The 22863-nt window shown below is 41.2% G+C and overlaps 1 protein-coding gene across 2 annotated transcripts in view; it reads left to right on the forward strand.

The window, feature by feature from the left end:
- negr1 (neuronal growth regulator 1) overlaps positions 1–22863 on the forward strand; it is a 179023-nt gene that overhangs the window by 50593 nt on the left and 105567 nt on the right. For both annotated transcript variants that reach the window (XM_033621702.2, XM_033621701.2), the window contains exon 2: positions 7883–8121. In XM_033621702.2, the coding sequence (XP_033477593.1) occupies positions 7883–8121 (239 nt within the window). The remainder of the gene's footprint in view (positions 1–7882; positions 8122–22863) is intronic.

The raw sequence follows: 22863 nt of genomic DNA on the forward strand, positions 1-22863 counted from the left end.
TACATCGCCTTTACCAGCCACCTTGTTGTCCTCCTCTATAATACATCCTCTAATATTTCCCCTCCCACAAAGTATGCAATGTTTCATCTTACTGTGAGCAGAAACCTCAGCAGGGCTTGGCCTTTGGTTGCTATAGTAACAGTGCTCTGTCTCACTCTGTCATCATGTGACAATGTTATGTCAACGGACACGATGTACTGCTGACTAAATTGGCCTTTAGTATGCTTAATAGGCCAATTAACTGAAGCTATAATCATCAATATATCATCAATATCATCAATATTGTGTACTAATAATGATTTTGGACAAAGTCATTGTTTTGCAAGTCACAAGTCAAGACTGAACTGTCACAATTCAGGTCCCAAGTCCTAAACTTTGAGTTTCGAGTCCTAAATAAGTCATAATGTGCTCTTCACCAAATGTAATGCCATTTTAACAACTGAGTTATTGTACATTAAATTTACAAAAATCATCAGTCCTGTAAAATGTATATTCATTTGTTAAAACACTTCCATTGAAACAAGTGCGACTTAATCATAAAAAAGTGGTGCTGACATTGCAACTTCATTTCAAACAGGAGAGACAGAATGATGAAGTAAAGGAAGTATTTAATACAGAATATGAGTGTACAGATTAACAGATAAATTTTGCTAATTGAGATTTAACAGAAGTCTTTGGTGCTTGGACATCAGAGGGAGGTATTTTGTGATCGAGGGACATCTGAGCAACAGCAGGATAAATCCCCCCATGGAGTCCAGACACTGGTGGTGGTGATGGTGGCTGATGACTCTGAGGCTGATGACTGCTGAAGCGGATCAGGCTGATGAATCTGTAAAGACTAGATGGTGATGGGGAGGTGGAGGGCGCGCACGACTGCAGAGAGAGACCATATTTAAAATTAGGAGCAATAAGATGATAGGCTGACAGAGAAGGTGTGTCGCTGTGCTATTGGCTGATTGTGAATCAGCTGATGACTCAAATGACCTACGCAGACAATGACACCTAGGGAAAGTGAGTGAGCATATGCGCAAGGAGTGAATGGCAGGGTGAGAAAGCATGAAAAGTATCTTTCAGACTTAACTTTTGGTAGAGCTTCATATAGCACCATTAACCAGTAACGTACGTTTCTGTCCTGTCTTGTTGTATTTAACTCTTATTGGAAAGAATGTCTGTAACTTAAAATTGGTTAAATTGGTTTTGGGGAAGGTATCAAGTATTTTCAAGTCAGAAAGACTCAAACCCAGGTAAAGTCACGGGTCATTGGTATGAGTTTATTGATTTTGTCAAGTGGAGTCTAAAGTAATCAAACTTGTAACAAGTCATGTGACCCATGTCTGACCCTTCCCCCCTCCCTTATTCAACATTTCACTTCTGACCACAAAGGAGATAGTAAGTAAAAACTAAGACTACATCTCAGTGTATTCATTGGAGAAAATAGCTAACCGTAAGGCTGACGTTGTTTCCCTTTTAATTTAAGTCGGGAAGAACAGAGTGATAATACTTCGTTTGCATGGGTCTGCATGGCTTGCAGTTTAAACATACTGTGTGTTTATTATATAACTGTTATATAACAACAAATCTCAGACTACAGAGGGACTCATCCAGAAGTGTATTCATTTCTTCTGCCAAACGAAGGGAGAAAACTGCTGAATATGATCTACTAGACTGTGAAACATTGAAATATGTTTGCAAGACGAGATCTGCGGTGTCGGTGCCAGGAAGAATATTTACAGTTGAGGAATCGAGTGAACAGTTTTTATAAAACAAATAAGAATCTGGGTCAGAATGATGCCCCAGTGTTAATTATGGCATCCAATCAAAGAGCCTGAACGAGTTTGGCTAAACGGATTACAATCTGCTTCTCTTACCAGCTGCCATACTGTAATTAATGGTTTGTCATCATTCTCCATTCATGTGAGGTGCTCAAACACCAGCTTATCACTTTCCTTTTTTGCACATTGTGCGTAATCACTGGGGTTTGAATTGAACTCTGTTATTAGAGAGAGCCAAAATACAAAAAAAAAATAGCTTGTAATGAGCTTGGTTCCTCTGCAGTCACTCGTTAGAAGCGGGGATAAATAAAAGTATCAATTAGTGCATGTTTTAGATGTCAAAGCTGCTTCAGAGTAGATGCTCCGAGGTCTGTGGAATAATTACCTCAGCTTTGTACAAACCATGGGAAGTCTGTATCCTGGTGGGCTCCTGGAGAAAAAGGGGCTTGATGAAAGCAAAGCCCATCTTAGGTGTTAGCAGTTTTGTGCTGCTATGGCTGATTGAGGGGATGAACAAGGGAAATGTGGCAGAAGAAAGCCCGAGCTGACTTTGGACAGAAAGTATCAAAGCGTGGAATGAAAGGATATGCAAAAAAAAAAAAGTTTCTTTCAAAGAAATGAAAAGAAAGACGTACAAGAAGCCAACTAGTTAAAGATGGAGTGCGGAACTTCTGTCTCTCCCCTCTGGCTTTAAGAGTGTAGGTGTGCTCACTGCATCTCCCCCGCCTCCAGGAGTGCTCCTTTTTAACTTTAATCCTTCCTCTGACCTTTTTTTTCTATCTGGAGCATCCAATCCAGACACTTTTTGTGGATGCTTCTTAGGATGTAGCTTCCACCATACTAGTTGCTGCTCTGTCGCTATGGTCTCTCCCCACTTCCTGCCGTCTTAAGCTCCGGCTGGCTGACAGAAAACATCATCACTTCCAGTCCTCCAGTGTGGGAAAGTCACCACAGACACCACAACGATATACTGCTCAATACAGAGATCTCTCTCTGGCAGCTTTAGGCTCTATCAGCATTGTGTAAACTTGTTTGGCAACGGCCATCTTTAAAATATCTTAAATAACAAAAGATTGTAATCTCTGAAATCCTCGCTTGCTTTGCGCTGGCATTAAGCCGGATCTGTTCCAGCTTAAATTTATCTGTAAAGATGACAAGCAGGTAAACAGTCCAGCTTAATTATCTTGGTGATGACACACCTCTCCATCTAATAACAACATGCAAACTGCATTGAACATGTGAGAGTTAAACAGCATTAAATCTCTGCAGACATATTGAGTTGACAGAATTAATTTCAGGGAGCATGTTGATGTTTGAGGCAGATTAAAGCCACTGATAATTACCAATCCAATTTAGTCTCAATACTGTGTATATGTATGTGTGTGCATGTATAACAGCTGCCTGTATCTGCCGTACTGGGTTGTCAAACTCATGCCAGACTTGTGACAAGTTCCAATATAGTTCCTTTTCCTTTAAGAAAGCAGCAACAAAGGGATCAGCCACAGTAAACAACAACACCTTAGACAATGCACTAATGTAAAAATGGCCTGCATGACACACATCTTTGTGAGGTGGTGTATATATACAGGCATCTGTATGACTCCTTGGTGTGAGATTACAAAGACGGTGGGATAACAATAATAATTTCGGGAGGGAGACTGCAAAGACACTCAGCAGTGATAAGCAAGCAGCAAAAATAGGGAAAGAACATCAAGGACTGTTTCATCAAGATGAAGGAAAGTGTTGAGAGTCCAGGCAGAGATTCTGGCCGGGTGACCGTGCGTCTGGCACTACAGCTTTGTTAATCCCAAATCTGTCCTTGAAAGGTGGCTGTTAAAGGTTTGTTTCCTTCTTCAGAGAGCAGCAGCAGTTGTGGTCAGCAGTATATATAACCATATATGCTGCAGGAGTGGCTGGAGACCATTTGATCATTTCACAAGATGTAAAAACCCGTCACCATTAAAGCACATTGTTACTGACAGCTGGCCACAGCTTTTGATCTCTTTTGAAGGCTTTCAGTTTTTTAACAGCCACCTACAGCCTACATGCAGTGAATGTTTGATTTAGAAAGGACAATTTTTGGGTGAGAAAACAGAGAAATCAATAGCAGCTACACTGGAGAGAACATTTTTATGGTTACCCTGTTTTACAAGGATATAATGATGAAAGCCTGGCAAGTTGTTGACAAGTTGTTCACATCAGTGGTTGTGGGCTGAACACAGGTGCATTGTGCATTAATGTTCAGGCCTTAAGCTGGCACTCTCAGCGCTCCCACAAAAGTGTGTTAAATTATTAGTCACTGAAGGCCTATGATCGCCGAGGTAGGTAGCAAGCCTCGCTACACTTTAAAGTTGTGTCTCTCAAAGGCATAAAATGCATCTAAAATTAGCTTTATTTATCCATTTAATACATTTTTACATAGGTCAAGTTTCAAGAAATCTTGAGAGCTAAATTTGCACTTGACTTTCTTGTTGTCAAAAAGGAAACAACAAACAAACAGAAAAGGAATAAGCTTGCCTTGAGGCTCCTTCAGTAAATCCTGCCTGAGGGCCAAGACCTCCTCCGCTCAGGTGGTCAATGGGCTAACTAACTGACAGGTCTGTGAGGATTTTCCAACAAACCTGCACTTCTCTCTTGTGTTGTTCTTATTACTGTCCATTCTCCATTGTTTGCCACTTATTTGTCACAATACCTCTAGGGCAGTGCCTCCTCCAAGGGGAGACCAGCCTGGACTAGACCATTGTCCTCTACCCGCTTCCTTGACAGACATTTTCTTGGCATAGTGGGTAAAGAGCTTTGTGGTTAGTGCCAAACTGATTTCCTCGGTGGCTTTACTACTGGTGCTGGCAGTCTGCATGGCATGTTGACAACAGCTAAAGAGCCAAACTTGATTGCCTCTTTTCCTACTCATTATTACAGTGTTTGTCACAGAATATGATGCGATTTCTTAAGTCCAAACAGTGCTGGAATGATGAGTAAAACAACCGCCTTTCAACGGCGGTGACCCCAGCATCATCATGTTGCACAATTTACTGACCCTTTGTCCTTGCAATTATTTTTCAAAAGTAAATTCCCTTGAGCTCGGTAATGGTCACACAGGAAACAGAGTCTGGTCCCTGAATACAGCCTTTTCAGAGCCAGGGATGTGTGATGATTTGTGTCTGGGTTTAAGGCCTATTCTTTCAATCGATGATCACATTTTAAAACTGTGCAGATACAGCCAGGAGTATAAAAAAACATTATTTATACCATGTATTTATGGTCAGTCTACAGGATATTTCAATTCTTGACGCAACCTCTCCCTGTATACTGTACAAGTATTTTTCAGTGTCTGCTGTACTCACAGAGCACACTATACCTTTAAAAGACTCAATATATTATAAGTCACAGGTCAATGGTCCTCATATTCAGTTACTTAACTTAAGACCCAAGCTTTTCAGGTCTCTGAAAGGTGAACATCCCCATAACAATGACATGTCACTCCTGTATATAGCGCTACATACTTTCCTTCTGATTTTTTTCTTACATTTCATTCACCGGGGTCGTATGCAAGAAAAGAAAGTTTTGTTAAAGACTGAAACATTTTTCAAATATGAATCCCAAGTGTTGTGAAGTCATAGATGTGGGAAGACTCACTCTGAATCAGCTGCCTGAATATAGATACCTACGTGTGCCAAATCAAACCTTTGACTTGTCAAAGAATGACAAAGAAGTGCACTTTCACCAAATGTCTTCACCCATTTAGAAGATCCAACAACAACAGAGCAGCCATCCTTATGCACAGCCATTACTCATGGCTCTAGCTATTTTCGCCTCGAGTCGAATCAAGTGTTAACACAGTTCTAACAGTTTGAGTCACACTCAGGTGCTGACATTGCTGTTACTTATGACTCACTTTCTGGCGCATTATACGTTTGTACCTATAACTAGTGTTTTAATGTATCAGGCAAACATATTTATTTTACCTCCAGGGCTTCTTTTTTGGGAGAACTTAGCAAACACATGATCCTGTGCTAAAGTTGCCCGCTAAAGACGGAGAGAATGTTAATTAGCAAGAAAGATTACGGGGGCGGCAGTAGCTCAGTCCATAGGGACTTGGGTTGGGAACCGGAGGGTCGCCTGTTCGAGTCCCCATCCGGACCAAAATATGGAGCGTGGACTGGTGGCAGGAGAGGTGCCAGTTCACCTCCTGGGCACTGCCGAGGTGCCCTTGAGCAAGGCACCGAAATATGCCAATGAGCGGGGCGCCTCACCAAGGGCAGCCCCCTCACTCTGACATCTCTCCGCTTTGTGCATGTATAGGTCCTGTGCATGTGTGTGTCTTTCAGACCTGTGTGTAATTGACAAGCAAGAGTGAAAACATAACGACAGTGGGCCTCATTCACGAACAGTGCGTATGCACAAATATGTGCTTAAACATTTGTGTATGTATACTAACATTTAATGCATCAATCTGGGATTCATCAGTATTTTTTTACCTGAATTTTTGTGTACTCTGCAAACAAATTTAATCCTGCCTCAGACCATGTGTACGCACAAATGATGAAGGCCTGGCTTTCTTAAAAAAATGTAAACACACCTTTTGACTAAATGCAAAGCATACTAATATCTCAGTTGTTGAAAGAGGCTTTAATAGACAACAACATTTGAAACTGTTAATTTACTAATTCATGCACATATTTGATGCCCTATTATTCTTATCCATTATTGTTATAATTAAAATATTAGACTAAAAAACTGAGTTTCCCAGTCCAAGGTTACAGTGGAGTATATAAGAATGTCTAAACTGAAATGCAACAGTTTTGGTTTTCATTGGTTTTATTGAATCTGCCTGTAATGGTCGGCTACTCCCACCAATTTTTTGTGCCATGAAATTATAATTAGTAGTGACAGGCATCTAGAGAATGTAAAATATTCTGATTCATCTCCACGTAGGAAGATAATAGGGATGTCAGTGGTTAACTGCTGAGAATATGTTTGGCTGGTTACATGTCTTTTTGCTACTCTTCAGTTACTGCACTGCGCACCACCCAGGTCTGGCATCAGCTAGCTGGGGAGTTGTGCTGCTCATTCGTCCACCGCTAGTAACACCATCCTGACCCAACAGTGTTGCTGTGGAAAATGGCTCAATTTTAAACCGTCAACACCCCTTAAGCAGTGTCAGCACGGCTAGTAGTGCTAACATGGTAAACAATGCTTACCATGGCGGCCTGGGGGGAAACTGGAAGGTGGACACAATGTTTCCACAGCAATGTGTTCAGCCACCAGCAATACCAGCTGTAATTGCCAAATAAGCAGTGTTGCTAGCTAGCTAACGTTAGCCCCCTCACAACCCAGGTGGTGTGTAGTGCAGAGCCTAGAAACCAGTGAAAGATTGAAGGTTGGGCAGTGGGCAAGTGTTCACATGTTAACGTGGCTGGCCAGCTGTCTGTTAGCAAAGCCAACACCAAATGGAAGGCAAGACATTTACTTCACAAAACATTAAAGTTTCACCACATCTAATTGGATAATGTTAGCACTTTAGAATGCAGCACAGAAGCTCATTGAGTCAGACGAGCGCCAGTCTAAATAGAAAGGCCTCTTGTATTTCATGTCTTTTTTGTTTCTTAAAAATCAAAACTAACATCCCTTGCTTGAACAGAGTGACAAACGGCTTATCAGCTGTTTTAGACAGCCAAGACAGTCATAGACACTCACCGACAGCCTGACACTGGTGTGTCAGGGCCTTAGTATGTGAGTGAAAACAACTTCATTGCTTTCTCCATGATACATCTTGAGGCAAATGTGTTCCCCTCTATAGAGAGTCGCAGATGTGGCAGTATGCTGATTGCATTATAGCGGGCACACGACTGTCAATTTACAGTGATTCTGATTCTATAACACACGCACTGTGGTGACAACAAAATATGCATGTGTCATGAATCTGACGCTAATTTTGCACATGTGCTTATTTTATGCACAGAGTAAGAACTGTTCTACATACATATAGGCGAATGAGACCAAATGTCTATCATGGAAACAACAATATTCAGCCAGCAAACGACAAATTTCAAAACATCTACTTTACATAGTTTCTCCAGATCTAACTGAAATCTTTCTTGTCACTGTAGGTGCTACCTATTGGATGGGATCTCTAAAGGAGCCTGGCTGAACCGCTCAAGCATCATTTTCGCAGGGAATGACAAGTGGTCTGTGGATCCACGTGTATCCATTGTGTCCAGCGTTGGAGACAAACACGAGTACAGCCTTCAGATACAGAAAGTGGATGTAACTGATGACGGCCAGTACACGTGCTCCATTCAGAGCGAGCGCAACCCACGGCCAAAGCTCCTCAACCTAATTGTAAAAGGTGTGTATACGTAAACCTTGTTATTCTGTGCAAGCACTTGTCTGTGTGTATGCCCTTTTCCCTGAACTAGTATTAACCTCATTTTCCATCAATAGTTACTGATGGATTTTTCTGCCCCTCTGTGAGGCCTGCTCTCTGATATTTGGTGTGATATTTTGAACTTTATTTGCTGTTACTGCTGATTTTCTCTCTTCCTCTGCCTTTTTTAATCCAACATCTTGTTTGTTACTTATTACATGGATCATTTAGCCAACAGACTTTCCATAGCGAATCCGACAATGTCTTGTGTTGTCCATGTACCTAATGGTCACAGGTGTATGTGGCACCATCTGTGCTGCGAAAATGTCTGTCAGTCTTATACCCGGGGCAAGCTTGAGCTATTTTTTTCTTGTATAAAATAATAAAACAAAAAATTTTCAGCAGAGAACTTTCCTCCGTAGAGGCAAACTGACATTGCAGGGTACATTTTGTGCCCGTGGGCTATGCACCTGCAACACAAAGTAGAAGCTTGTTGGTTTAAATGACTGGAGGCAGACTATGTACTGTAGCTTTAATCAAGCCTCCCTGGGTTTTGTCACAGCAGGTAACAAATAAGATGTGTCTTAAGACTCTTAAATTAATTTTGTGTAGCTGTTGTGTATGTGTTGTTGCACTGGTTAGGGTGTTAGGGCATTGAATTTCAGCCTTTAACAAAATGAAAGTGCCAATGAGCTCTTAAGAGGCTGTCCAAATTGGGCTTCATCTTGTGGATCTCCATGTCTAACAAGGTCAGTAGGTGTATTTGTGTTTTATGGGACATTAAGAAGGCTGTTGTGGGCACAGAGAGCTAATTGGCGACAGCATCCTAATTGTTACTTGTTGGGGTAATAGGGTGGTGGCTGAGTTTGTATGCTGATACCTCAGACTGTGGATTAGCGGCAGAAAAAACAACCTCACAGAAAAATCCATCTTCCGAGTGCCATGTTCTATTTCTTTAATAGGCTGACGCAAAGATTTACAGCGTGCATGGTCCACTTGGCTCTGCATATGTTTAGGATGGAATATTGATGATGTTATCAGACAGCCCGTCAGATGAAAACACTCTTTTTTTACCTTCTGTTTCTAATTTCAGTATTTATTTCACAACACAGTGTGATGGCCTGCATTCATTGCCCACTGTTAACACCCTTGTTGTATCCCTGAGCAGATATCAGATGTATCACAAGTGTATACAAAATAATTCTTATTCTGTTCAAGCCATGCTTAGGATTTCAAATGAACATAATGCTGGAATATGCATACTTTCACACAAGCAGTGTCGTATTAATAGAAGAGTTAAGGGTCAAATACACTGCTTGTAAAAGTGTGAGCTGTGATATGTGAAATGCGCAAGTGGAAACAGCTCTCCAGCTGGTATTGCCGTTGTGACATATGGAGCGAGCTTAGGAAATTTATTTTAAGGGTGTGATCATACATGCAGATTGTTGTGTTTGGTCTAAAACAGAATTTTAAGTATTTGTTTTGTCTTTATCCACATAGCCCTGGTACAACAAACACTAGAGGTTGTATAAAAAACTAAGAGAAAACAGAACTCACATCACTTTACAAACAACCTGGACAGTGTTTTGGTAAACTGTCATCCTGTGTGGTTGCAGATTTCACCGGGGATGAAGACAGTAGTCAAAACAAATAATCATTTACCTTCTCAGGTGTTCCTACCTGTTAAGAAAACATCAACAATAGCACAGCATGTGCAATAACCCAGAGAGCAGTGCACCCTCAGCTCATTTTGTTATTCCATATTTTCTAACCTGCTGGCTATCATATGTCAACATCCATCTTCTTGCGCTGTATTCATAAAACTGAGAGGGTGTAGGGGTGGTACTCTGGTTTGGTATGAACATGCCTTGAGTGTTTTTTGAATCACTGTGTCTGTTTATGTGGTTTTCTATAAAACTGGCAGGAACACTGCCGATGATAAGAGTGCAACTCACCTCACTCCCCTTGGTGAGGCGAGGTGAGGAAGCCTGTCCGTTATCAGCGAGTCACAGAATTAAACCCTTACAGAACGATCCTTGATTAAGATGCTGAACATTTACTGGCTCACTCATTGTTTGTTGATATAGATGCACCTTATTTCGATGCCTGAAATATAAATGCAATGCTCCATCAGCAGTTGTCAACTTGTCAGGGCTTTTGCAGTTACAGCAACTGTCCCACAGCTGAAAGGTCACAGGGGCGATCTCTTCCACTGCCAATGTGTCCATCAGCAGTCTTATGTCTTGTTAAAGTTCTCTCAAGCAAGCAGCCCTTTCTTTTTGCACCACACTCTCTCTTTTACCCCAGTGTTCTCTCCTTGTGAATGGTCAAGTCACTCTCTGAAAACCCATCCATCCAACTTAAAGGAACACTTCACCCGCAGAACGACCAGTTGTGTATCAGTTAGTCATGCCGTGTTACCTTGAATTTGTGAGGAAAACTTTATTCTCCTGCACACCTTCACGGAAAACAGCAAAAGCAGTGGTTTATTAATTGTGCAACATGCTTGACAACAGCAAAACTGTATAACCCATGTCTCATTTATGCAGTCATAACCTCTGTACTTCCCAAAGTCCCAAGTTTTGCGACAACCTTACTATTTAAAAGTGAACTGAAAGTTAAACTTATCTTTGCTCTCTTCAAAGCCAGACTCCAACACTAGGGTTTTTTAGTGAAACAGCATGGTTTTGGGAAGTACTGAGCATACTGCTTGATAAATGAGACTTGAGTTATACTGCACGACTCGTGTGAGAGTTTGTGAACAGATGTTTTGATATAGTTTTGCTGTTGTTAAACGTGGCCCCCGATCAGTAATAAATCAGTATCTTCGCAGTGTCCTGTGGAGGCATACAAGAAAAGCAGTTTCCTTTGCTTCCCATGAATTCAAAGTAACACAGCATGACTTACTGATATACAAATGATGATTTTGTGGAAGAAGTATTCTCTACACGTGCTACATTTTAATGTGAAGGCAGTAGTGGGCCTTTACTGTGAAACTCTAAGTGAGGTTAGCTGACTCAGTACTCTGAGTTGAGGGATCAGGAGAGAAAAAATCCTAATGGTGTATCCCCAGATGCATGTTGGCAGTAGGGATGCACTGATTGTGAAATTCTGGGCTGATAGCGATACTGAGGTTAAAAATTATGTTTTGTTGTTGTTTGTTGGTTTTGCTGTTATTTAGTCCCCCTTATGTGCCAGGGAACCAAAGAAATCTGTTGTGACTAATTTTAGTTCGAGCTTGTTTTAATGTAAGGGTTAATAATAAGTTACTATTTCATTATATTGGAAAAAAGTTAAAGGACAATAATACTTTAAGTTCATTTATGGATTGTAAAGAAGAAGAAGAAGTAATGGGAATTTGGATGTCAGTACTTTGTGTTTGTGTTGAGAGACGTCATTACCCATAATCCTGTGCTGCCCATAATGCTTGATGAAAAAGGAGGAAAAGACAATGTTTTTGTTAGCAGGGTAGAGTTTTAGCTCAGGTCTAACAAGCAAGTTGTACCTGCGTTCACGAGCTGGAATGTACCTTTTGTTTATGTTCACTTAAGTTACGTTTAGACGCCAAGTATAGAGCCTCATCTCATCATTTGCAAGCTAGACTGAATTACAACAAAATCTTCATTGAAAAGAATATTCAGTCCTTCATTACACCATCTTTGAATGAGTACAAATTCAATCAGACATTTATGAGACAACCTTTAAAATAACCTTTTATGTGAAAAACATAAAAAATACTGCTTTAAAAGCGTTTTTACTGTGTATAATATGTCATAATTCCCTTTTTAGTATCTATTTTATACTTCTGTGAAAATATCAACAAATTTCTCCTTCAGACAACTGATTCAAGCCCTGCTTTTTAGTCTGCACAAAACTGATGTGACACAACAGACAACATCGGCCACTGCCTTCGGTGAGTGTAATTTTATTTGCCAACAGGCCGATGGCAATCAACAAGGCAAATTTTGGCCGATGCGCAGCTGATAAATTGGTGCATAGCTGCCGTAGGAGTGTTTATCACAAGTGCCCTAAGATGGTTTAAGTGAGGTCTGGCTGCAAGTCCAGGAGCTGTGACAAGAAACTCCCAGGATGGATTAGTCGATGGAATTGACTATATGATGTCTCATCCATGTCTACTTGCTTGTTTCCTGTAACTTACTGTGCTCCAGCTGTCAAAATTGCCTCATTTCCCGTCCGTTAAGACGGTGGAACTCTTTCCTGATGTGCAGTCCTGAGAGTTGAGTGGACCGCGCAGTGGCTGAGTTACAATTAATGACATTCACACTGACAGTTAGCAGAGCTTCTTTGGCTCAAACAAACAGTCACTTTACCTCTGCTTCGGTGACATTTTACAGGTGCAACATGCCTCTAAATATAGTTGTGATAAACCGAAGTCAGCTGCTTGGCAGGCAGTAATGGTCGCTACAGGACCATCATGTTTTTGTAGATGTTGCCTTTCTGAAGTACATTCTGTAATGGGAATCTTACCAGGGGTGTTTCGGGTCATGGCAGCTCCTCACCAATGGCCATATGGCCACAATCAAACCGAAGCTAATGTGCCAGCTGTCAGCCTTTATAATATGTTTTACAATGCCCAGAATGGATGTGACCTCGTGGCTAAGAATTGGCAACAGTCTGACCTACAAATGCCATTTGTTGCACTGTAGTTCATAAGTGTAACATGTTTGTAATTTCAGTCAGAGGTGTCTGTCACTTCTGCTCTGAGACAGCCGTTTTGTTCCCACAGAAACAAGTTTTATTTGTTTAAATTAAGCTTCCTAACACTTTTAAAACCAAGAGTCTTGACAGTAGTGAAACAATTGGACAGCCAGACAAGAAAACAAAAATATCATAAAGTGACAACAACAAAAAGCGATGTAGTCACACTGAGATGATGATTAGACAATATAACAGTATGAAAACAAAGTTGAACATAGAGTTCCATAAATATGCTTTGTACGTGTTACTTTTACTGTTATCAGCTTTTAGCTAAGCTTGATGGTGTTATGATTGTGTTAAATCTGCTGCTGTGGAGTCATCAGGCAAATGGGCCGCCAGCCGTTGAGACAGAGCTGTGTATCAGAGTGTGAGCTGCAGGCAGGAAGTATGTCGAAATACAGATGACTCACTCCAGCTGATAAATGCCTACGGTCGCATCTCTGACAGGGTTCTCAAGGTAGTTAAAAATTTGCTTCATTATATTGCCAGCCACTCTGCCGTCTCTTTATGTGTGCACAACATATGCGTGCTGCTACGGCACCCCCGTAACTTCACACCATATTGTACTTTTGTTTATTTACTTTGTCAAAACTCTGTGTGTTGTGAATCATTACCTGTCACTGTGCGATACTTGTGTACACATGCTTAAGCCCACTCATGGAGAACGGAGGGATTTCTTTACAGATGAGATGTAGCAGGGGAGCAGCTCTGTCATGTTGCAGAGGCTTCTGGGAGCACGCTGTTTTTTCATCTGCTGAAAGGAAGGGAAGAAAAAAGCCAGACACTTTAATCTGGGCTTTTCAGTCCAAGCATACAACATTTATTAATGCTGCAACACGAATGTTACAGTTGAAGTAAAAGGATTTCATGGCATTGGGTTTTTTGGCACTTTTGCATTGCTAGACAGTGCACCATGAGGAGTAACACAGAAAATGGGAGCAAGAAGGGATTACTGTGTATGTATGGAAATATGCAATGGTCTCAACTCATTTCAGGTGCATGGAAGGGTCCTTGACCAGCTCATCCTCCGAGCAATTATGCTCATCTGAAATGTATGTATCTATGTCAGTGGGGGTGGGTGGCTTCCTTGTGTTTGGTACGGTTCTGCCAACCCATGTATTTCAATATTTGTACCAGTGTTCAGAGCATGGACATGATAGGAGAATGCTAAAATACAAGTGTGAAACTGCAGCTGTGTTTTATAACTGGTGATGGAGATGGAAATATAGTCAGCACTTGGCTTCATAAATCCTTAAATTCATAAATTTCTGATCAATGATGACTTAGTGATTCAGGAAACCCACTGAAAATTCGAAAACGTAATCATGCTGCGTCAGTTTTAAAGTCTCTTCCTGTGTGTTTTTTCCCTTATTCAGTCCCCGCTGCGTCAGCGAAAACCTTTTAACCATTAGCGGCAATGAGAAATAACCCTTCCTTACTTTCTTTCTAATCCCAGCGGACGGGGGTTTCCCCTTACCTGAACATCACAGCAGTTTTACAGCAACGGGGATTTGTAGTTATCGTGGCACTTCTTAACACATGAATCACATGCGGCTGCATTAGAGGCAGGAGGTTAGATATGGCTGTGCCTGCTCACTCATCTCTCAGAATCATTTAATCTCTGCGTGACATTTATCCCCCTCAGAGACCTCGTGCCACCTCAACAAATTAGACGTTTGCATCTGTGCTTCCCCTCCACCGCCCCTCCCACCTGGCTTAGCTTTATTGACATTAAACGGCGCCCATGAGAAGTGAGAAAATTATGGAATTCAAAACACAGTATATTTTAGCTGCTCGTTCTTGTTGCAAATGAAATAAATCCAAAGCTCTATATGCTGGTGATGAAAAATAAATCAACCTAATACAGTGGGTGAGAGTCAGTATGATATACCAGCAGATACACAGAGACCTATGTGAATATTAATGATCTGCACGGTGATGCAAAGATGTAGCTCAGCTAATTTTTTTATATATATGGCAAAAGTGTTGTTGCAGCATCACACCAATAAGTCGGGGGGTGAAAATGTTTATCACAAGACACACCTTGAGATCTACCAGTGCCTAAATGGGTCTCTCTCATAATCTCAGCCAACAGCAATAATCATCAGGGCCATCGGGGTCTGCTGAATGACTAAAAGGGGTCCATGTTTTCCGCCAGGTACATTTGGCGCAGGTAACCGCTGAGCAGCTAAACCCTTCCTTTAAATACTTGACTTAACAAGATTAAACTAAGTGGGTTCTGCCTTGTGGCCGTGCGCTGATTGCCGAGTAAAACTGCGATATCACTGACAACCCTATGAACTATGACCATTACCAGCGCCTGGTCCACATCAGCCAAGCTCCTCTCCTCTTGTTTTACGACTCAACTGTATCCCTGGACTTCATCTGCGTATCCTCATCTCCACCATGCACACGCTGACCTATTTACAGTCTACCCTGACCATTATCTGATGCAGGATACAGAGGAATGAGAGATTGGTATCAGGCTCAGCCCGCCCTTCTACACATCACATGACTACCCTCCTCCTCAGCCGCCATTCTTTTTCTCTCCCTCTCTGTTAATTAAGATTGTAGATGTGATAATGTATTAAATATGCACAGCACCTCTCATCTAAGAATATCTTGTCACAGAGAGGAGGGGGGGAAAGAGGCATACTACTTTCCCTGGCAGTGACTGCCTACACGGGCACTGGTAATGTGTTTCAAGCTTTCATCACTAAAACTCAGAACTGTAGGCCGAGGTGTCAGGCTTAAAAATTCACTCGGAGGAATCTCACTGACATATTGTAGTCTGAATCAGTTTTTATGAATACAAATTGGCTGCTCCCAGCATGCATCTGCCACCAAACTATCACAGGATCATGCACTATCGAAATGAGCAGCAGCATGTCTTTAAAGGATTTTTATGTAAGACTGTACAGATGCCTCGGTGCGATGTAGTACTTCATAGGGTTAACGTTTTCAGAAATGTGAAGCATAATCCTGTATGTGATGAAAATGCTTTGGACATTAATATGGATCAGAGCGGATACACGGAGAAAACTCGTCGCCCACGCCCATGGAGTGAGTCAGTGTGGGAAGAGTGTTTCTCAGCAGGACGTGAAATGGAGGGTTAAACCTCCAGGTCGTTGCTCCTCTCTTTGATGTCAGGACAGAGATAGAGTATAATTACAGAATACGGCATAATAAGGCCCAGCAAATCGCAGTTTATTCTTAATATGCTATGATTCTGTCACTCTCATTAATTGCCGGGTGCATTTAAAATAGATTTCATTTTCTCACGACCTTAGACTGAAAGTACAGTCCTGTCAGCTACACTTGAACACAGCTCTTTGAATTAATCCAGAGAACGAACACCTTCTCAATGACATTTCTCCCTCATTTACTTGTGTGGATTCCTCTTGAGTATTAGCTGTATCAATACTATGCAGTTTAAGCATAATTGCAACCTAGCTCTACCTTGCTCTTTATTCAATTAAAAATAGATTGCACTGTGTGAACATATTGGTTAAACCATTTCCCATTTAAACTTGATGTCGAGTAGCTTAAACAGTTTGATGTTAAGTCCTCTATATTTCATATAAATGTAGCAGGACATTTTGTCAATAGTCTCTGTGACTCACCCAAAGATGAAATTGAATGTTGCTTTTAGACTGGCAATTTGCTATAATAGCCTATAAGTGTTATAAAAAATGAACTGAAGAAGTCATCCTGCTAACTGAGTAGCCATTTCAGTAAATGAGGCCCCCACCCACAGGTGTGCAGACTGTATTTTTTATCATAGATGTAAAGTGGTTATTGTGGTTCAGCTGGAGAGGTTTGGGCTTGATCCCCTTGTTGATCCCCTCTGGCCCAATGGTTACATGTACCAAATAAAATGTCTCATAGAGAAATATGTAAACCACTGTGGACTGGAGGGCAGAACTTTAATACTCCTTTGATACAGCTTTGAAAGACTGAGTTAAAAAAATTCTAATTCTAAAATTCCAAAAGTAGTAAAATCAGTACTTTAACATTTTTGACTGAACAACTCAATACTGTAGGATTGACTATTAGTGCTTTCACAAACTATTTACACAATGCGATTTTTTAATAATCATCAGTAATGTGGATATAATGACGAAGGCCCAATCACACAGAAAGCATTTTAGTAGCTGGAGACGCCTTTTTGTAATTGTTTTTTTCGCTGTTTTTGTGTTGCAACTTGCCTCACGTTTTTGCGCTCTATGCGCTTTGGCTAAAACGCCGGAGCGCTCTGAACTCCTTGAGTTGAAAAACTTTATCTTGGAGCGTTAAAGTGCCCCACGTCATCTCTTTTTTTTGTCTTTTTTCCCATTGTTCAATTGGATGATTTGAGAGGCGGGCCTTCTATGGTGGTCACGACAACATGTTTACAGTTGGTAAACAATGGAGGAGAAGCTGGTGGTAGCGGTTGCTGGATACCCAGAGCTATACAGCCCGACGATAGGCAGCAGACATCCTAAAATATACCTGGAAACAGCCATCATCGAGGTGAAGCTCCTGGACCAACTGGTGGGACTCCCCATGATCCACCCTCTTTTTAGAGTCTCATGTACCCACACAGATCTCTGTTTCCCTGTGCCCAGCAAACTATTCCTCTCACCCTCAACCAGAGCTACAGCAAGTACCCTCTGCCTGTCCATTTTAATGACTAGCTACTAATTACTGTGGGAAAAAAAGGTAGATTGATTACACAGGAAAGTTAGTGTAACGACGTGATGGGGTTGTTGCCTGGCAAAATAACAAAACCAGTGCGATTCACCTCGAATTTTGCAACCTGCAAAACTCTCTGTGTCTTTAAAACCAGATAAAATGTCAACAGCATATGACAATATCCAAAATGTAAGACAATATCTAGTCTCATATAGCAGTATCAATATAATATCGATACATTGCCCAGCTCTAACCAAAAGCTCATTATTTCATCCCTTCGTACTATCTCCATCAGGCACAACTGGGATATGTTGCCATGGTTGCATGTGACAGTATTCCAATGACATTTGCTGAGACAAATGCGTAAGCTGGTGCTACAGTGACAATGATTAAACCAATTTTTGCTCAAATGCTATTAAAATCCTGTTTAATTTGTTAGTTCTTAACATAAATATGAATTTTAGTTAACATACGTATTGATGTTGGAGTTATGGCGTGCTTTATACTTTGGATTTAATAAAGATATACTGTAGTGTTTGTAAAAATGTAGCTATAGGTCAGTATTAAAGTAAAAGGAGATCACACACTGTGACAGCCCTATTGCACTCATGACTGTCTGTGTGATAAGTACAGAGAGAAGAGGGAAGTGAATTGTTGTTACCATGCCCAGCTGGAATAACTGTGTATCAGGAGTCTCTGTGGAATAATAATGCATTAAAACAGTGCAGCCTTGCATTAATATTGCAGGGAAAATCTAGAGAGAATATGAGTGTGTCTAAAGGAACAGATTTGCCATTATGGCCCCTGACATTTAGTTAGCCACTAATCATTGTCATTTGTGTGTGTGTGTGTGTGTGTGTATGTGTGTGCGTGTGTGTGGTTGTGAGTTTGTGATTCCCTATCTTTGCCCCTGTAAATTTCTGTCTCCTATTATGTGTTTGCGTGTGCATGCAGCATAACATGTGTGCCTCTTCATGCACGTGTGGGTAGGTGATTGTGTGTTCGTGCACTCGCACTAATGTGAGTCCTCATCACGGAAATAGCTGATATTAGCCATGCTTAATTAAAATGAGTAAGGACAAAGGTCAGCCACTCAGCTCTCACATCTCTCTTCTCTAGAGAGGGAATAGATACAACAGGAGCAGAGAGTAACTTGGGCATTTTTATTTAGGCACTTTGAATAGTCTTTACAGGTAACAGAGCTTAACTTAAAGGCAGACTGTCAAACTGTCACTACTGCACATTTATTCTACCACATTTCCTTTAACCAGCGTAGCTCAAAATGTCAGAGTTTTCTTCATCTCAAATTCAGAGTGATCCATTATGGAAAGCTTGATTGCTCCCTGCCTGACGATTCTGGACCTACTTTACTCACACTGAACAGCAGAGTGATGTTTTTGTACTCTTTGTACTTTGAAATGCATGTTTACAATTGTACATCAAAATGAGCCTCAGATTATAGTAATGGGGTTGTTCCAAAGCAGAAAACGTAGACTCATTCTCTGAGAATTTTCTTGGACGCTGTCCCACTTCAATTATGCCTCCTTTCCAGTGTATTCTCTATATGTCTGTTCTTGCGGATAACATTCAATTAATGGGTAGGACATGTTCATCTCTCTTGTCACTCACTGTTGCAGATAGTAGTAATAATGTAGTGAAACACAGCAAGTTGTCATGGGGAGTTTTTGATGGGTGATGATAGTCAAATAAAAATACCAATGGATCAAGCAACGTCAGAGGTGTCAGCATGCACAGATGTCTAATAACATAGTGGAAAATAAAATATAACCTCGAGCTGTAAAACCTCACCAGAGGCAGAGAAAGTCAATCATCAAGTCAGTAATAACATTTCCACAGAAACACGTCCATCGTTACAACAGTGTAGTCACACCATACTATCATCACTTCATTATTCACCCTGTCATCTTGTTCATATTACTGCGTCAAACTCATCCACACCGTTTCTGTGGCAACTTTTTCTGGCACTATTTCCTGGCGTGGGCACATTTTTAATCCCGCCTACAAAACTCAGATTGGCCTGGTTGTGTTTTTGACAAGGGAAACAGCTGTCAATGAGCGCAATACCTGATCTGTTTGAATTGCCCATATACAGCCATAGAGGATGTGGGCAGATATCTGGAACCAGGCTAATGCCACTTCTCAGGAAGTCTGGATATTGTTTAAACAATTAAGATACCAGTACCAAAACTAGTACCCTGAAATTGATACCAATACCATTAGAGTATTTCATTCAAGTTCAAATAAACACAAGAAGTTTATTATGTGTAGCCATACTTTCGAACGTGTCCGATACACTGAACTGCCAACTTTGTCAAATACACAGTGATCGACTTAACCACACGACAAGCTGTATGGGTTGTTGAGTGTGAGCTCTGTGCCGCGGACAGTTGTGAAAGTCCACCCAGCTGCACATAAACAGTGATAGGGCTAACTGTCAGCATCACACGGCAAATGTTACCCAGTGGCCATTAACAGGTTTAAGCCAGAATCGAGCTGTTTGATTGTCGGTGTGAGTTTAGTGGGACGTTTAACAGCTGTGTTGGAGGTTAGCTCGTGCTAATCGTGCAGATGTTGAATTGACCATTTGGAGAGCGGCTTTAGAGATGGCAGCAACAAAAGATTGCTGATGTGGGGGGAAATCAGGATAGCCTAGGTTCAGACCCCCAGTGCAAAAGGATCAAATGAAGGTATCGTCTGGCCGAAGTTGTTTGGATACTACTTGGTACTTGGTTATGTTGGTCGTTACCTTAAAAGGTATTGAGTACCAATTCCCAGCCCTACTACTCACCATGCTTGCCCTAAGTCTCTTTTTCGAAACAATAGTTCTCAATCACTCATAAATACAAATCACTTTTAGGTTGCTTTCCTTTCCCTCCTTGTTAACAAACTGAACACTCCCTGCAGATATTTTCCGTTAAACTCAGGCCAATGTTGGCGCAACCCATGGTCTGACTACAGATAACCAGAACAATGCCAAATCTTCAGTTGGATTAATAATTGTATGACATTATTTCTCCACACTGTCCAAACTGGCCATCATCCAGTTTTGTCTTTGCAGTCTGTGTGGCCTCCTCTACTTTGTATGTGTTTGCACTGTAAAAAGGGGGGGCATCAGAAACAATTTCCAATGTTGTATGTTTGACAGTGTGAAGGTGTCTAATATGGAGCTGAAACATTTAGTCAATTGACAAAAAAATTAATGAACAAATATGCTGATAATCAAATAATTGTTTCAGTATTTCTTTACCTGAAATGCCAAAACTTTACTGGCTCCAGCCCCTGTTCGAATTCTAAATGTCAGTCTTTGCTGGTTTTCTAAAATAATAAGGTCGATACACAAAAAATCTCTGGGAACTGCTTTTTTTTTTTTTTTTTTGCTATTTTCTGGCATTCCTTTGTTGTCCATATGATTAATAGAACAATCAAAGACTGATCAGTAATTAAAATAATTAGTAGTTAGCTGCAGCCCTGGTGATACAAGCTCTAACTGCTTTTTAGCCATATCTATTTCAGTGTCATGACGGTTTTAACAAGATGTCTGTCCTTAAATTACAACATCTGCAAGCATTAACCGCCCACACCAACGTCTTAATCTTCCTTGTCACCGTCTTGTTTTAAAAGTCTATGAATTAAAGTGTGTGTGGGCGTTAGATTTGATAATGCTTAAGTCAGTCAGTCAGCTGAAATCTGAACTGAAAAGTGTGAAATTCATAAGCAAGAAGGAGAAGGCAAGTGGACATGAACAAGGGCTATATGTGGCCCTTCTTTTTTTGTAAATGCTGGTGTGTTTATGCAGACAAATTTAATAACTGTTTATTTTCTGGGGTGATTTTTATTGAATTCTGAACATGCAGGCCGCTCTGAAAATGCCATGGAAGATCAGATGATCACACTGAGTATGAAAACAATCTAAATTCAGAGTTCTCATCCACCAGCGGTGTCAGGGCGTGGCTTCTCTGGTGCTGAACAGTTGGTTCTCAAAGGTGTAAATCACAACAGAGACACGGGTTCTCTCACTTCTGCATGGATCCAAGCACAGTCCTCTAGGCAGTGTTTATCATACAATGCAACCTTCATCAACAGTGGGATAGCTGTGAAACAGATTTGCTGGGGGTGACACATTGGCAGGCATCTCAGGGATACACTGGCCTTAATTGGGCAGATAAATATCACGGGCTGTGCTCCCTGGCCCTACAGCACTGTTGCATACATCACCCTGAATGCGGACTGACCACCAGCAGTGGGGTGCCGCCTGCCTGTCTCATCCTTGAAATTCATCTGGTGCCCAAAGTGCAATTAAAGAGCAGCGAGAGATTTCCTCCATCAGTCAGACTTGACTTGTAGCTGTATTTGGGTCCAGCTACAAACACCAACGTGGCAGAGGATTATCAAAGACACAGCAACCAGGCAAAGAGGAGAGAGAGAAGAGACACTTTTATATTTAAAATGATCACTGATGTCCTGTATGAACATCATTGTTTGAACAATCAGTGCTCCAGAGTAATGTCGTAAACAAACAGCAAGAACTGACATCTGTATTCTGCAAAGTACAAGCTCAGGGTTTTTAATAATGAGCAATTTATTGAATAGTCATGACTTTGGCCTTTCCAAAGCCCTCACGTGTTGTTTAGTCCAAATCTTCCCCTACCAGCCCAAGGGGCGGATCGAGAAGAAAAGCAGTCGATACCGGGCACCGTCACAGAATGTGGCAGCTGGCACACACATACACTGCATGCACACACCTTCAGTGTCTGTGGGTGTGCACACCTGCACATACCACACACATGCACACACACACACACACACACACACACACACACACACACTCACAAACGCACGCTCGAGAATAATCACTAATCCTCTTCAGCACTTGAACCTTGAATTGTTTGGCAGCCAGTGCTATTTATCATGGACTTATATGACTCACCAATGAGAGAAATAAATCAGGACAGGGGGAGACAGAGAAAGAGAGGAAGAGAGAGTTTAACAAACAATGCATGAATGTGTTAAGACCCTCTTCCCACGAAACTTTGCTCAGAGACAATCCACTGCTCCTCCTGAAAAGTCTGGCTTCTTTCCTACCTGATGACACAATCAGAGATATATATTAATATTTCACGGTAATAGCTTAATGTCATTACAAATGGATGAACAAAGACAGGGGATTGCACATGGCTCCGATGGTGATGGGTCCTCGAGAAAGCCCGAGCTTGGATATTTTAAAAGACACTCATCATAACTATCAAGGGCACTTTGAGAAGTATGACAGATGACAGTTTGTGTGCTCAAAAAGGCTTTTAAGATCTTTGA

Source organism: Epinephelus lanceolatus, chromosome 6, assembly GCF_041903045.1.
Source record: "Epinephelus lanceolatus isolate andai-2023 chromosome 6, ASM4190304v1, whole genome shotgun sequence".
In the NCBI taxonomy this organism is placed as follows: Eukaryota; Metazoa; Chordata; class Actinopteri; order Perciformes; family Serranidae; genus Epinephelus; species Epinephelus lanceolatus.